Here is a 14378-nt window from a genome sequence, read left to right as displayed (position 1 = left end):
GTTCACAGTTACCACACAGGTTCTCTTGCCTTAGGTTCTCTGATCCTTACTGTGATGCAGATGGTCCGAATTGTACTAGAGTACCTAGATCACCGTCTGAAAGGTAAACTCTGACTCTTAAAACACAAATCTTACACAATTTGATGGTCAATTTAAACATGATGTTGATGGTTGATGATGTTTCCCCAGGTTCCCAAAACGCATGTGCTCGATTTGTGTTTTGCTGCCTCAAATGCTGCTTCTGGTGCCTGGAACATTTCATCAAGTTTTTAAACCGAAATGCATACATTATGGTGAGTTAGGAATCCTCTGCTTTTGACTGATTTATTGCAAATATCTGTTTGTTGTTCAGTTGTTAGTTGACTTAGCTTGTTTCTCAATGCTTCATTATGCTCTATTTTTCTCTCGCCAACAGATAGCAATATATGGAAAGTACTTCTGCGCCTCCTCCAAGGAAGCTTTCTTCCTCTTGATGAGGAACATTATTCGGTACGCCCTTTCTTGTAGATCTGTGTCAGATCCATGCACCTAAAAAGAGGTCAGAGTACAGATTACTTACAGCTGAGACGCAAACAATTAACTAAACCAGGCTAAGAAAAAAAGCTTTCTTTTTATTAATCTGTGAAGCAGTCATGATGTGTGTTTCAAGCAGTTGGAAATAAATGCTTATTATAATTATTAGTGTTATTACTCATTAGGTATTTAATGGTGTGCCCATGTTCTGTGTCTCAGTGTGTGATATTGCTTTCTCCGTTTCTCTGGTGTCTGTCTCTCTCTCTCTCTGCCCTGGCTTTCCTCTGCCTCCTCTGTAGGGTGGCTGTCCTGGACAGGGTGACAGACTTTCTGCTCTTACTGGGGAAACTGCTTATTTCAGGAAGTGTTGGTGAGTTTCATGTCACCTACAGTCTGTGAAGTGACAGACAGGATGAGATATCCTCCTGAATATTAGGCCGATGATGAACCGTCTCGTTCCCAGTTATTTCTGCTGTGCACATACTCTATTTCCACTCAAGTTGAAATGTACTGTTGCAGAGGTCGTCTGCTGATCTGTGAAAATTATTAAATCACTTACATTCGATTGCAGGAGGTCAAATGGTACAAATTCCTGTCCAGAAAATGTTGAGCTAGTTGTCCGAAGGTTCCACATGCAAGATGTATTGATCTAAAAGCAGCAGTTCATTTGCTACATTTAGATCATGCTTGTAAAGCCTTTACGTTTTCCTCATTCAATCAATTAAAAAAAAGCATTTTAGGATGAATTATTTATGTATTTATTTTTGGTCCTAAAGGGTTTATAAAGTAACCATTTCAAGATTTAACAAGAAATTATACCTCCACCCCATTTTTTCTCCATGTTTTCCAGGTGTTCTTGCATTTTTCTTCTTCACACGTAGACTACCAGTCATTCAAGAACAGGTGCCGTCCCTAAATTATGTCTGGATCCCCCTTCTGGTAAGTAATTACAAAACGTAGGCTTTTTAACGAGTAATTGTTCCATCAATAACAACTGAATCCAGTTTCTTCAAGTTGTGGAGGTGCAGTATGTTGGTATTCTTACTTGGCCTGTTCACTGTGCACACAAAATATTTTATCCAGACGCTCCGAGATGCTTAGTTTCATTCAAAACCTTCCTTTTTATAAAGGGGAAACCTTTCCTCTCCATGTTATGTCTCTGTTTTCCATCTTCACCTTTTTAAATAGAGTGCTTGTGTGATTGTGTTTTGTTCAAATGAGATGGATTAAAATGCTGCTAAAGCTTTAGTTTGACAAATGTATGAACATTATTTTTTCACTGGATACACCACTAAATTGTATGTATTATATTATTTATTATTATTTATATTGCTTATATTATACCACTCTATCACATTGTTGCAAACAGTAGCACTGATTCAATTTAATAATTTAGAACTAATTTAGAATGACTCCTTCTAAATGTGTAGTTTTGTTTGGTTTTGTTGGTGACTATGAAGACCTTTGAGTAGCCCCCGGCAGTGGAATCCTCCATAACAACATGTCACCTGTGCCCAAGAACATAGAACATACACTTCCTGGTGTAAAGTGTGGGAGATGATGTTTGTATCTGCAAATGTGTGGCACAATGGTCTCTGGGTTTCATATTTTTCTCTTAATTGTGGAACGTAGTTGAAATGCATTCGACACCATTTCAGATCAGATTGCATTGCTGTACAAGGTAATACGTTTTTTTTTAGGATCCATGGCCCAGTGACTCTTGTTACCCTTCACAAAACAGACTTTCGAATAGATGTTGACAGTGTAGTGTTCTGACTTCGACCTGTTGATTCTTTCAGACGGTGATATTTGGATCCTACATGATTGCAGCCGGCTTTTTTAACGTCTATGCGATGTGTGTGGACACGTTGTTCCTGTGCTTTTGTAAGTATGCTGAGGTTTTGTTACATCACACAATGTGAAAATATGACTACTTGTAATGGACACTGCTACAATGGTTAAAGATTAAACGTCAAGTAGCCTGTCAGCAGCTGAGTTTAACTTAACTGGCCCAAAATACCAACAAAAACTAAAGCTCATTCCTGCTCATTCAGCTCTCTAATTCCTGCATGGCCTTTTTTTGAATATTTATCTCAACTAAGTCTTTGCTTTGCTTTCTCTTTCTGGCTATCACTCTGACTGCTATTCCTGCTCCCCCTGTCCTCTGCTGCGCTGCCCTGGTCTCAGGTGAAGACCTGGAGAGGAACGATGGTTCTCCCTCCAGGCCTTACTACATGTCTCCTGGCCTGCACAAGATCCTGCGCAAAGGAGAGCAGGGTGCCAAATTGTGCGCCGCCTCCTGAGCGAGGTGCAGCCAATTCTATCAAACTGTCGACTCTCTCACTCACTTCTCCATATCTGCTGTATGCGTGAGTCTCGGGATGTTTGAGAGCGAGTACTGTAGGGCTAAACATCAAAACTGGATACATCCCAGCCTGGTCAGGGATGGTTTTGACATAAAAGGACATGCTTTTACTTCAGTTCATCCCAGGAAAGGTACGGGGGACTAGAAAGCACCCGTTTACTTCCTCTCTTGAGCCAACTCAGATACTTGCCTTTTTTTCTGCCACGCTTACTTTCTTTTTCTCCTCTGTATTCTCTGCTGACCTCTGCCTTACCAAGAGGGTACATGTCAACTCGCAGGACGGATGCACAGACTGAGATAAATATGATAAGAGCATTTTTGCATAAACAAACATAAGGACCTTAAGATGTACAGATGCCACTGATAGACTATGGCATACATGAAAAAGAAGAGGAGTTATGGAACACCCTCTTGTCGCACTTTGGTCTTCTAGTGTAAAATTGTGTTTTGTATGCACTTTCACATATGGGAAAAGTGATTTATTTCCTCTGTCGAGCATGATTATTTTGCTGGCTGTTAAATTGGTTTTATAGGTTGCTTTGAACCACTGTATTTATACTAACATAAACACACAGATCCCAAAAATATTGTGTAATTCTGCACTTAACAAAACAGATTTCTCCAATTTTTCATCATTAAGAAAAAAAGGTTGCACTCATTTCAAAGTTTCCATCATGCTCATAAACGTACTGTAAACCAGAGACTTTGTGGGAGGTCAAGACTTCAAAAGACATTCTATGGTTTTTGCTTACAATTTGAACAGAACCTGACAGTCTACAGGACACTTCTGAATGCAGCCACTAGTTTCTGTGCCTAGTTGTGAAAAAATAATGTTCCTCATAATCTGTGGTTTTAGCCCTAACACCAGGAACCTCTTGCGATACAGTTTATATAAGGATGTCAAAGCCATTTTTGGTAATTTTTGTATTGGATGGTTCAGATGTATTGCTGTTTTAATACTAAGTATACTACACACATCTATCTGGAGGTTATTCAATTCTTTTTGTATAGGAGCATTTTTTGTATCAATGAAATCCAATGAAAATGTGAATAATCTTTTGGGAATAAAGATAAATGTTTTAAGTATTTTCCAGTGCAATTTCCGTCTCAGATTTAAACCTGTTGCTACTGCTGCCTCCTAGTGATGGATATGGAGATGAACAACGGCTCTCCAGAACGGCCCTACTACATGAACAAATCCTTGGAGAAAATCATCAGAAAGAAAAGCGTTGTGTGACCAGCGGGATCTAGAGAAAAGACCTAAGGTTGGGGAAGCAGAAATACTCACGGCCATTTACCAAAGCATGGTATAAGTCCATGTGGCAATAAGCATTATGACAAATGTAGTTTACAAGTTGTACACGTTGCCTAATGGTCTAATAATTAGATTCACCCACATACTAATGATTTATGATATTTATATTTGGTTGGTGTTCATATGGTACTCTATGGTTGTATACAAAAGTATTTTTAGTGGATGATATACAATGTCACACCAAGTTCTTGTAAATATATATTTGAATGTTATAGTTTTAACAGATATAAATTGATATTATACTTTTGTACAGCCACAGTCATACAACACACTAAGTTCCTATTGGAATGAGTGATTTCTTTCTTAATTAAGATTGTGCTAAATGTCAGATGTTTTTTTACATTTAATCTCTTGTAGTTGCAGGTTTTCACCACTTAGTGGGGCCAGTCATTACCAGATGTTTTATGTGTACTGTTGTTGAGAACGCAACAGATGATTGAACTGGTTTTCCATGAACTGGTCAAACGTCAGCACATCTGTGTATTGTGTTATCACAGTTTTTGACCTCATATTGTCTCACATTGAGACAAACGTATTTGCGTCCACTGTTTCCATATTTAATTCGGCACAGTAGTTCAAAGCGCTTCATGCTTTAAAAGCCTTTTTCGTAAAGATTTTCTACATTGAGTATTTTTATACATTCTACAACTACATAATTTACATTTGAAGATGCTTTTAATGTGTTTACATTTTTACAGAACTTGTTAAAGGGATATTAAGTGATGACTTTTCCAGATGTTAGGGCTAGGAATGGAAGGTGAAGTAGAAGGAATGTTCAATAAAGTCACAGGTTTATTCTCAGCTGCAGCCAAACGGGAAAGAACACAAAACCTCAAGGTGTTACTCGTGCTTACCGTTACAATGAGTGCTCTTAAATTCCCTCCAAAAATGTATCTCTTCAGTATCAAAGAGTCACCTTCTTCTTACAGGTAGCTGTAGAAAGTGACCGTGGTCATCTTGATTTGATGTCATTGACAATGCACTTAAATGCCAGTACATTTTCACCACACTCAAAATAAACCTAGAGTTTAATATACTTCTTCGCTGTCCCTTTGTGCGCTTTTACCATTGATATAGCTTAATATGAGGATAATTTACTCAGTCACCTCTGATGAATGAAAACAACATCTGGCAAACATACAACTGAGTGCATGAGCTACAAACGAAAGCAGTTAATTTAGCCATTCAAACAAATAAATATGTTTCTCAAACAGACCGAACACACAGATAGAGAGCAGAGAAGTTTGAAATGTTTCTATGATCATGTTAATATTTATTACCCAACATAAACAACCTCTGTGCTCCCTGTGAAGGAAGACACATAGATCTGGATCAGTTATCAACTTCATTCAACACCTATATTTCTTGTTTAAGTCATGAACTTAATTTTAAACAATGTTAAATAGTTCCATCACTATGGCTCATCGCGTTGATCCAAAGTAGGGCTGCTCCTGGAAGGTAATGTGGAGTTACTAAAGTATTAGTCGTCTATAACTTTTTCTGTTTGCCAGATTTGTATTTTTATATTTACCATTTTACATTGTTGCTTTCTTACATTGAGGCCCATTTTTGGCTTTAGTTTAGATGTTTGTATTACTAGTGAGCCAGTAGTGTGGAGGATACAGTCTCTTTTTGACAAGATTTTCCATTAGTTGATGTAATTCTGTGGGGTGCAGGAGAATTTTCTCTGCAAAAATGTGTGATATTCAGGTTTGCATGTCACCAGGTTGTTGGTAAAAAAAAAAAAAAAACTGATAAAATAAATGAGCGGCACAGCTGCTGGCAGTTTCACAAACTGTGTCCTTGTGTTTCACAGACATCAGACCTCGAGTAATGTTTTCCTTTTTCCTAAACGCATCCATGCATCAGTTGAAATGATGTTCGTTTTTAGATCTTTGAGATGTGACTCACGCTTGTGAGTCTTTGTGGCGTGTTTGTCAAACCGGCCCCCATGGTGCCTCAGAGTGACAGCACTGCCGGGCTCGTACACCTTCTGCCACCGTTCGAGCCGAACACGCCGGGACACGCACAACGTAACCATTCAGTAAGAAAATAAAACAACTCTGCTTGTGTATCTGAAAGGAGAGAAATGATGCATGTAGTGCTCAGTGTGGCATATTATGAGTAGATACGCATGTTATTATTCCTTTTTATATATTGAATCACCAGTTAAATTGTGTATCTTTATGTTTACGCCGCTCTGGTTTTAGTTTCATTCCCATGAGGGTGAATACCTGAGATCTGATAAGTGAAGTAAAAACTTTTTTTATATTCCTTCCCCCTCCCTCGCATGTCTGGAAATTAGATTCTTTTGGTCAACCACATGCTGTCAACAAGTAGACACAAGTAAATCTGCTCTCCTCCTTAGAATGTGAGTCAGTTTTCTTACCACAAACTCTTAAAAGTCAAACTCTAAAGATATAGTGCTCAAACATGTCAATACGCCAAACGATTTTATTTATTGTGGCTCATTTGCAGAAAGCTGACAATATAATTGCCCCTGTCATATATTTATATTAAAGGTTGCATGTGTTTTAAACAGAATACATTGCCAAGAGATGTTTTGTTACTTCTGTTTTTTATCAATAAAAAGTTGTTATTTTGTACAATGCATTTACTTTTTTCCTAAATGTTAAATATGCACAATCGGCTGTAAACACTGCAGCATGTCCGCCGTCACCAGATCTGACCAGTGAAGTATCTGTTCCCATTCATTCAGCGCGGGTTTGTGAAATTAGACATTTATTTTTTAAAACAGACTTCACATACAATAAATAAATTAAATTGCAATATCCAAACACTGCTATATAAACAAATTCAAGTTCACCTTCATAATGATTTGACCTTTCGGGTCATTTTGGTGGCTTTCACGGTCAAACTGTGTCACCAACTACACAAACGAATATAAATCTATGATGTCATATGTCACAATCCAATGATGTACACTGAAACCTTTTCGTTTTCACATTATACAGTACAAATTATACATAACATAATATGCTCAACACTGAGTTAAGTGTTTTCAAAGAATGTCGACATGTAATGAATTACTGGCAGTTCAAGAAAAAGAACCATTTCACGGTTCGCTTTAAATGAATTCATATTTACCATGAAGATCTGAATACTGCAGTCGCTAATAACGATTGACCGCTGATGGATGGCTGAGGCTGCTGCGTGTGTGTGTCTGTGTGTGTGTATGTGTGTGTTACAGTGTGAGGGAGCAGCTCAGGCGTGAGACACAGGCAGGGAGGTCATGGCGTGGGCCGGCAGCAGCGGTTGAAACATGGATGGAGGGGAGTGTACTGCGGGCAAGGACAGAGAGCACTGGAGTCATTACAGTTTCCATGAATTGTATTCATATTTAGAAATGTGTGTGTCTATATATATATATATATATATATATATATATATATATATATATATATATATATATATATATATATATATATAAATAAATAAATTTTCATTTAGATATGTTTCTAGTGCCAGACACACAGCAGTTTGCTTTTATTTTTCTTCTTAAAACTCCTTGTGACTTGTAGTATTTTTCCCTTAAAGAATACAGAAAGGGACACATTATAATTAGCATTATTATTATATTTGTAGAAGCAGCAACACTGCTTTGCTGGAGAGAAAAAAAAATACAACATCCTATAACTCGGTAGTAAGCAACCTTATAGGCTCGCCTGCCAACATTGGCATAATTTGATTGATTCTTTTTTTCCACCACCTGCATTCCACCCAGACCCGCCCTACTCTGCCTCTGATTGGCTACTACTCCTTGGCTAGGATGTGTTGAGTGTATTCCTGATGAAAAAGATTGGTGGAAGATTTGCGATGGAGGTTTGTGATGATTTCAACTCTGATGTGGTGGAGGTGTTCATAATGGTGGCAGCAGCCACCTTGTATTGTGCTCTCACATATAATTCCAGTATCATAATTACGGGACAGAAATGTTCGTAAAGAAAATGTTGCTCTGCACGTTGCCTATATGGATGGAATGAAATTACAGATCCACTGGAGATTTAAACTCTGATGTAATGTCATAATGAACTTTATTTAACTTTGATTAATCAAACACACTGATTATCAAAAATAATGTTAAACTGGCACCTCATATCAAAAAGGTTGCCGACTCCTGCTATAGCCTGGGAAAATTGTCTGTGCTCTCGACTTTTAGAAATAGACTTTTAAAATGACACTTAAATAACCTCAAATCATCATTAAATGATATGCATATTTGTTTATTTGACTGTCACGCAAAGGTTCAATCACTAACTCGCATAAAGGAGATAATAGTCAACCTTTATTAATGCCTCTTGCTATACTCGCAATACTTTAGCTATCCTTCCATTTAAAAAAAGCCACAACAATGTAATACTTCAAATGTTAAAATAGGAATTTGACATATAGTGTTCATAGTTGGCGCAGTAAACGGTCTTAAGATCATGAAAAGGCTGGTGCTCACTGTCTATGAAGGAGTGCAGTGCAGAGAGCATTGATCCCTCCGGGCCTCCGTACGCCGTGTACTGCAGCTCTTCGGGGGTCAGGGTGGGCTGGGAGAGCCGGCTGGACTGCAGCGAGGTCATGGGGGTGCTGGAGGTGTGGTTGGGGCTCACGTGCTTCTTGTGGCGTGCTCTGCAGTTTTGGAACCAGACCTGAGCGGGGACGAGGAGGGATACATCTCAGGCTTCCATCGTCGCGATACACAAAGATGGTTATCGTGGGGTCATTCTGCAGCCCGTAATCTGTACAAGCTTTTATCTCTCTGCCAAGAAAACTCATGACGTGACAGTCCAGGAATCACTTTGAATAATCCAGGAATCACGAGTGAAACCAGTGTCACTATCAAACCAGTGATACGGTTGGAAGCTGTCTCACTTAAAACTGTGCGACTGGAACCACAGCTGCCAAATACATATGCAAATACTTTTCCGTTAATTCTATTGAAGCACGTATGACATTAAACACCTTGTTGTTTTAAAATTTCATTTTACACTTTGTGTACATTTGATCAATTACTGTACTTGATTTCCAGATATTACTGCATTTGAGTATTTCAATTATGCTGCTTTTATGCTCATAACATTTACAAGATATGTTCATATTTTAAAAACACTATCCTCTTATGAAATACAATGCAGTGCTTTGGATCAAACTGTCCAGCATAATTGTATTTATTTCTAACTAACTTTACCTCCAAGCAGCTATTAAAATGCACAATAATACATACATATTCATGAACCAATAATACAACACTACAAAACATTCATTAAGTTGGAGAAAGCTGGACTTCAGGATAAACTAAAGGTGTGTAGTGTTTCTTGATTCTGCCATTCAGTAGGATTTTACACAAACAGGTGTTATTTGAAAGCATAAAGTACATTGAATGCTGGAATGTATGTATTCATTTTGGTTTTGTCAGTGTTTACCAGCATATAGTGGTTAGCTATAGTCAGATCATACTATGTATGTATATATATTCCATCATCCATCATCACTGACCTGTATGACTCTTCGACTGAGGCCCGTCTGCTCCGCCAGCTTCTGCAGTGTTTGAGCATCTGGGTTGTTGTCCTGAGCGAACTGTCCCTGCATCACCTGCACGTTCACAGGTAAGATCCAAAGATCTAAATATCACACAGGTTTACTGTGATGTCATGCAATGCATGTGTAACTGCTGTGTGGAGATTTGACCAGAATGTGGTTTGCCTATCAGAACAAATCGTGTTTTTTTTTAATGTATTTATACAGATAAATGTGAATAATAAAAAAATACTGGACAGAATTATGTTTTTAAATTGGGTGATTTAGAATATTAAATTATAATGCACTGAACAATGGACCATAATTACAATTATGAAGTGAGCAGATTTTTTTTTAAGGGGCTTTCATTTTAAAACCTAGCATCCTTGTTTTATTTAAATAAATGTTGCACTATACATTTATCAAGTGCATTAAAATTGACACCTTATTTTAGTTTTGTGTGGTAAATCTTAATTACACACATTTGAAATTATAACAAAAACACGACATGATGGGGCTATTGTTTTTAGTCTGTCATTTAGGCCATAAATAAAAGAATATCTATATATTATGTATCTATCTGTGTTATGTGAGGACGGAGGTTAACCTGCAGCTGGTCGGCAGTGAAGCTGGTCCGTGCTCTCTTGGAGGGTTTCGGCTGGTTAATCTCCTGTTCAGTGGGCACAGCCCCCTCCATGTTAACATTGTTTCCTGCAACAGGAGCAGACATTCATATTCAGATCATCTTGAAATAGTCAGCACAGAATTAAGAAATCTGTATAACTTGAAAATACAGTATTTTAAACATGTTAAATACAAATAAACCAAGCCATTAAAAATGGGACAAGTTCACTTTCATTTAAAATACATTTTTATGACACAAGAGGCCTACATGTTCCTGCATATGTTCAGATTAAACCTTTTAATCTATTTAATTTTGGCTCAGTTTTGTGAAACATTTGTTTTAGAAATAAGGGCAAATATTAAAAAACATAAATCTGCCTTCATCTATATGTACTTAGTTTTTTTCATGCCAAAAGGCCTAGGCACACACACACACACACACACACACACACACACACACACACACACACACACACACACACACACACACACACACACACCATTATCATCCCCTGACTTTATCATGTTTTGCTGGCTTGTATCTCACTGTTTTGTCGTCCTCTTGGTGTTATGTCTATGTATTGTCTTTTGTCTTACAATAGAATTATAAAAGGGGGAAATACTGTGTATTTGTATGTCAAAATATTTTTAAAAAAAATCAGGACGAAAAGTCTCGTCAGTATTGACAGTGTCTCTTCCGGTCTCCAACGCTAAAAGGCCCCTAAAAGGACCGAGCCTTCCGGCCGGCTCACCCTTCTCCACGGCCCGCTTGAGGTTGTCCAGCATGCAGTCGTAGTGGACCCTGCACAGCACCTTCTCCTCCACCAGAGCGAACTCCTCCCCGGTGGACAGCTGCCTCTTGCAGGAGAAGCAGGCGAAGCAGGCCAGGTGGTACACGCTGCCCTTGGCCCGGCGGACCCAGTCCGTGGAGTGGATGTTCCGGCCGCAGCACGCGCACCAGGTGCCGTATCTTCTGCAGGTGAAGGGCAACGCAGATTAGACACCCGCGTGCACGAGCTGCCCCGAGGGCGTTCACAAGCTGCAATGCCGAAGAGTCGAGTCTTTTCGGGCAACTTTAAATTTTTTTATTTGGTTTTATCGGGCAGAGTAAATCTCGAATTGAACGGAAGGAATACTCTGATATACCGCTCCGTTTTGAGAAAAAGTAGTCCCTGTTAAATTACGTTAGTCAAAGAGTTTTTGGGCACGGCATTTTAAATAAAACAACACAAAAAGTGAAATGCCACTATTCACATTGTTGTTAATATGCATTATAATACATAGCTTTTAATTAGTGAGCGCTCCGTTGAATTATTTCGATCCGGTAGCTTTTGTTGTCGTTTAAGCTGCACTGACACACATCGATGCACATACCTAAAGTAATCCAGTTTACAGAACACCTCTTTCTCTTTAATGTAGCAGCTCGTGTGGCTGCCAAGCGAGGTCTGGCACACGCTGCAGGAGAGACAGCGCGCGTGCCAGCACAAGTCGTTCACCTAGAGCAGAAACGGGATACATTTAAATTGTCAGAAGTCAATCACGGTGTAAGCAGGTCCACGTGTACACGAACTAGGACCAGGAATCCAAACGCAACCGAAGAGGAGGTAGAAGAAGAAGAAAAAAAAGTCATAATCCAAATTTTAAAAGAAACGGTCCTCGGAAGTTTAAAAAAAAAAAAAAAAGGTTTACCTTTAATAAATATTTATCCACAATTTCCTCGTTGCAGCTCGCGCACACCGCGGTGCCTAACAGAGGCGCAGACGCCATCGCCTGCAGCGAGGACGCGTCCTCATCCAGAACCTCCACCGGCGCGCCCTGAAGGGACCAGACAGTGGTTAGAGAATGACACCCCGAACATACAGGAGCACGAGCACAAACACATACACACACATGACGTGTTTCAACCAGGTCGTCAACTTCACGGTGTAAAAAACTGCAAAACAACTAAAAAAAAAACTAAAAAAAACGAGTTTTTCCGGCTCAACTTCAATTTTCTTTTGGAAATGTGTCCATGTGTTATCTTAGAACGTGCTGAACATAATGACAGTTTACAGAATATTATTAGCAGCAATTATCCGGTTAACAGAATGACAAACAAAATCAAAGTGAATTATTCTCACTTATTGCCTTAATAGCTGGAGAGAAAAAAGTTAGCTGCATGATCTCAGATGCTAACGTGTAGTATAGAGGCCTTTTCCTGGAGCAGAACTATTCTTCACATCAGCCCCCAAAGTGTCTCATTCAATTATCCATAGTCAATAATATGTAAAACTGTATTTGTTAAAAAATAAAAAAAACAATAACCACACTTTGTTGTTGGAGAATACGTTTGAGCCGACGCAATGCATACCATAATGCCTCTCCTGTCCTCAGCGCATGTGTCTAGCAGCTCTTCGTCTCCTTTGCAATCTTCGCACATGACGAGCAGCTATACGCGGCGGGATGAGCCTGCGGGTCTGTCACTCTGGCGCAGCTGCCTTAAATGCCCCCTGCGCCATCCCATAACTATCATGCCTTTCACTTTTCACCATGACAACGCCGGCGATTACCGAAATGACATTTAAAAGAGAAGGATAGCCATTACGTACATAAACAGACAACACTTGAGCTAATACTTATCCTCTGTGCATTATGTTCTTGAGATCTGCATTTGTGCGCCAGCAAAACCGCTCCGCTCGAAGCGCGCGCGCGCGCGAGCTGTGGTTAAACACCCCCCCCCCCAGCAAAACACGCCAATTTCACGTGTCAATCAGAAACAAAAACAGCGCGAGGTCTCTGGTGGGGGGGGGAAGGGGATTGATTTTTTTAATAACAGCAATTAAAAAAGGCTAAGTTCGCCACAAACGTCTACCCGGGGCAACCGAAAGGTGAAGAGGTCTCATTAACTACTTGAGTCTTTTAATTGCAGAATTCAGGGGAGGGGTAATTTTCTTCGACATTTCTTGAAATTGTGAAAATACTGAGCTGTCATCCCGCGCAGGGCCGGCTTTAAAGCCCACTTTGATTTAATTGGCCAAAGCAATTTCGATTAGTATTTATTTAAACTCCACACCTACTGACTCACGGCGCTCTGCCGATGAGACGTATACACGTGTTTTGAATGCGCGTGACTCACCTCATCGCCGGACTCCAGACATCCGCTTTCCGTGTCGCGCGCGACGCAACGCTCCACTTTGACTTCACTCTTCCAGCGCATGTCCGCGTGCAGGATGGGTGACGGCTCCCCGGGTCCAAAGTAAAAGTAAAAGTGCTGGTATTCTTTCTTTCTCCTCCAGGATTCCTGTGCGCGTCCGTCGCTCTGCGCCGAGCTGTCTCCAGAGGGCGGATCATAAGTCCCATATTCCCCTTGTTGCTGTCCTCTGTGGCCGCGCCTCCCTTTGGGAAATAAACTTATTGTGCGGTTTGTATGGAATAACGCGGAGTCCTGTCACTGTTCTATACTTATTGATATGTAGAGATCCATTTTTGAATGGAGGTTGCCTTCAGGTGAAAGTTTGGAAATGACACACATGTTGCATAACGAAGTTAATGGTAATAACCGGTCTACTCAAGTACCGTACATAATTATGATTTTGAGATATTGTAGCCCACTTAACTTGAGCATTTTAATTATAGGCTATATGCAAACTTTTTTACTGCTACAGTACATTTCTCAGGGAAAAGTTTTAACAACACTATTGTATTTACTTTAGTCACTTTCTTATGTGTATGTATTTAAAATGATTTATCAGAGTATAATGATGTATTCTCATAAATGTACCTACTTAATATAATATCAAATATAATACTTAAACTTATCTCCTTCACAAGTTACCACATGTTCAGTACACCAACCATAATGATCCTACTTTTATTTTTTTATGGATTTTGCTGATAATACTTCTGTTCTTTTACTTTTACAGTTAAAAAGTTTACTGAATGGATATTACTTGTATACTTGTAAGGAAATAGGCCTATTTATCTAATTTTCTGAAAGCAAAGCATTGTGTATTAGCCACCTCTATATGAGTAACTTAAGGATGCTTAAAAAATGAT

The 14378-nt window shown here is 39.2% G+C and overlaps 2 protein-coding genes across 6 annotated transcripts in view; one reads left to right on the top strand and one right to left on the bottom strand.

The window, feature by feature from the left end:
* Nucleotides 1–7561, top strand: part of slc44a5b (solute carrier family 44 member 5b) — a 31887-nt gene extending 24326 nt beyond the window's left edge. Inside the window, exons 16-23 of one of the 4 annotated variants that reach the window (XM_068591333.1) lie at nucleotides 9–103; nucleotides 190–293; nucleotides 416–489; nucleotides 813–883; nucleotides 1364–1452; nucleotides 2313–2397; nucleotides 4021–4143; nucleotides 7405–7561. In XM_068591333.1, coding sequence (XP_068447434.1) covers nucleotides 9–103; nucleotides 190–293; nucleotides 416–489; nucleotides 813–883; nucleotides 1364–1452; nucleotides 2313–2397; nucleotides 4021–4115 — 613 coding nt within the window. In that variant the 3' untranslated portion in view covers nucleotides 4116–4143; nucleotides 7405–7561. Of the gene's footprint in view, nucleotides 1–8; nucleotides 104–189; nucleotides 294–415; nucleotides 490–812; nucleotides 884–1363; nucleotides 1453–2312; nucleotides 2398–2700; nucleotides 3962–4020; nucleotides 5230–6084; nucleotides 6803–7404 lie in introns of those variants that run through there. The other 3 variants (XM_068591334.1, XM_068591332.1, XM_068591331.1) reach the window with 3 other exon arrangements.
* Nucleotides 6808–12806, bottom strand: LOC137794509 (LIM/homeobox protein Lhx8-like). 2 transcript variants are annotated; one of them, XM_068591341.1, is made up of 8 exons: nucleotides 12694–12806; nucleotides 12033–12158; nucleotides 11718–11839; nucleotides 11096–11316; nucleotides 10327–10430; nucleotides 9699–9794; nucleotides 8662–8851; nucleotides 6808–7495 (listed from the first exon to the last, which is right to left on the bottom strand). In XM_068591341.1, the coding sequence occupies exons 1-8, from the start codon at nucleotides 12760–12762 to the stop codon at nucleotides 7419–7421; spliced, it is 1005 nt and encodes a 334-aa protein (XP_068447442.1). In that variant the 5' UTR covers nucleotides 12763–12806; the 3' UTR covers nucleotides 6808–7418. The 2 variants fall into 2 exon arrangements, with proteins under 2 accessions (XP_068447442.1, XP_068447440.1); XM_068591339.1 differs by lacking the exon at nucleotides 6808–7495 and having other exon boundaries at nucleotides 8516–8851.
* Nucleotides 12807–14378: the final 1572 nt, after the last annotated feature.

This window comes from Clinocottus analis, unplaced genomic scaffold, assembly GCF_023055335.1.
Source record: "Clinocottus analis isolate CAN_PGR_092001 unplaced genomic scaffold, fCliAna1.0.p SCAF_25, whole genome shotgun sequence".
NCBI classification, from domain to species: Eukaryota; Metazoa; Chordata; class Actinopteri; order Perciformes; family Cottidae; genus Clinocottus; species Clinocottus analis.
This window is presented reverse-complemented; position numbering and strand designations above follow the sequence as displayed.

What these genes read in the sequence shown, in the direction of transcription:
- LOC137794509 (XM_068591339.1), bottom strand. Translation starts at nt 12,762, where the DNA reads ATGTGCGAAGATTGCAAAGGAGACGAAGAGCTGCTAGACACATGCGCT. An exon ending in CAAGCGGGCCGTGGAGAAGG is followed by an intron (nt 10,431 to 11,095) that starts GTGAGCCGGCCG and finishes CTCCTGTTGCAG; the next exon opens with GAAACAATGTTAACATGGAG. An exon ending in TCACTGCCGACCAGCTGCAG is followed by an intron (nt 9,795 to 10,326) that starts GTTAACCTCCGT and finishes GTGAACGTGCAG; the next exon opens with GTGATGCAGGGACAGTTCGC.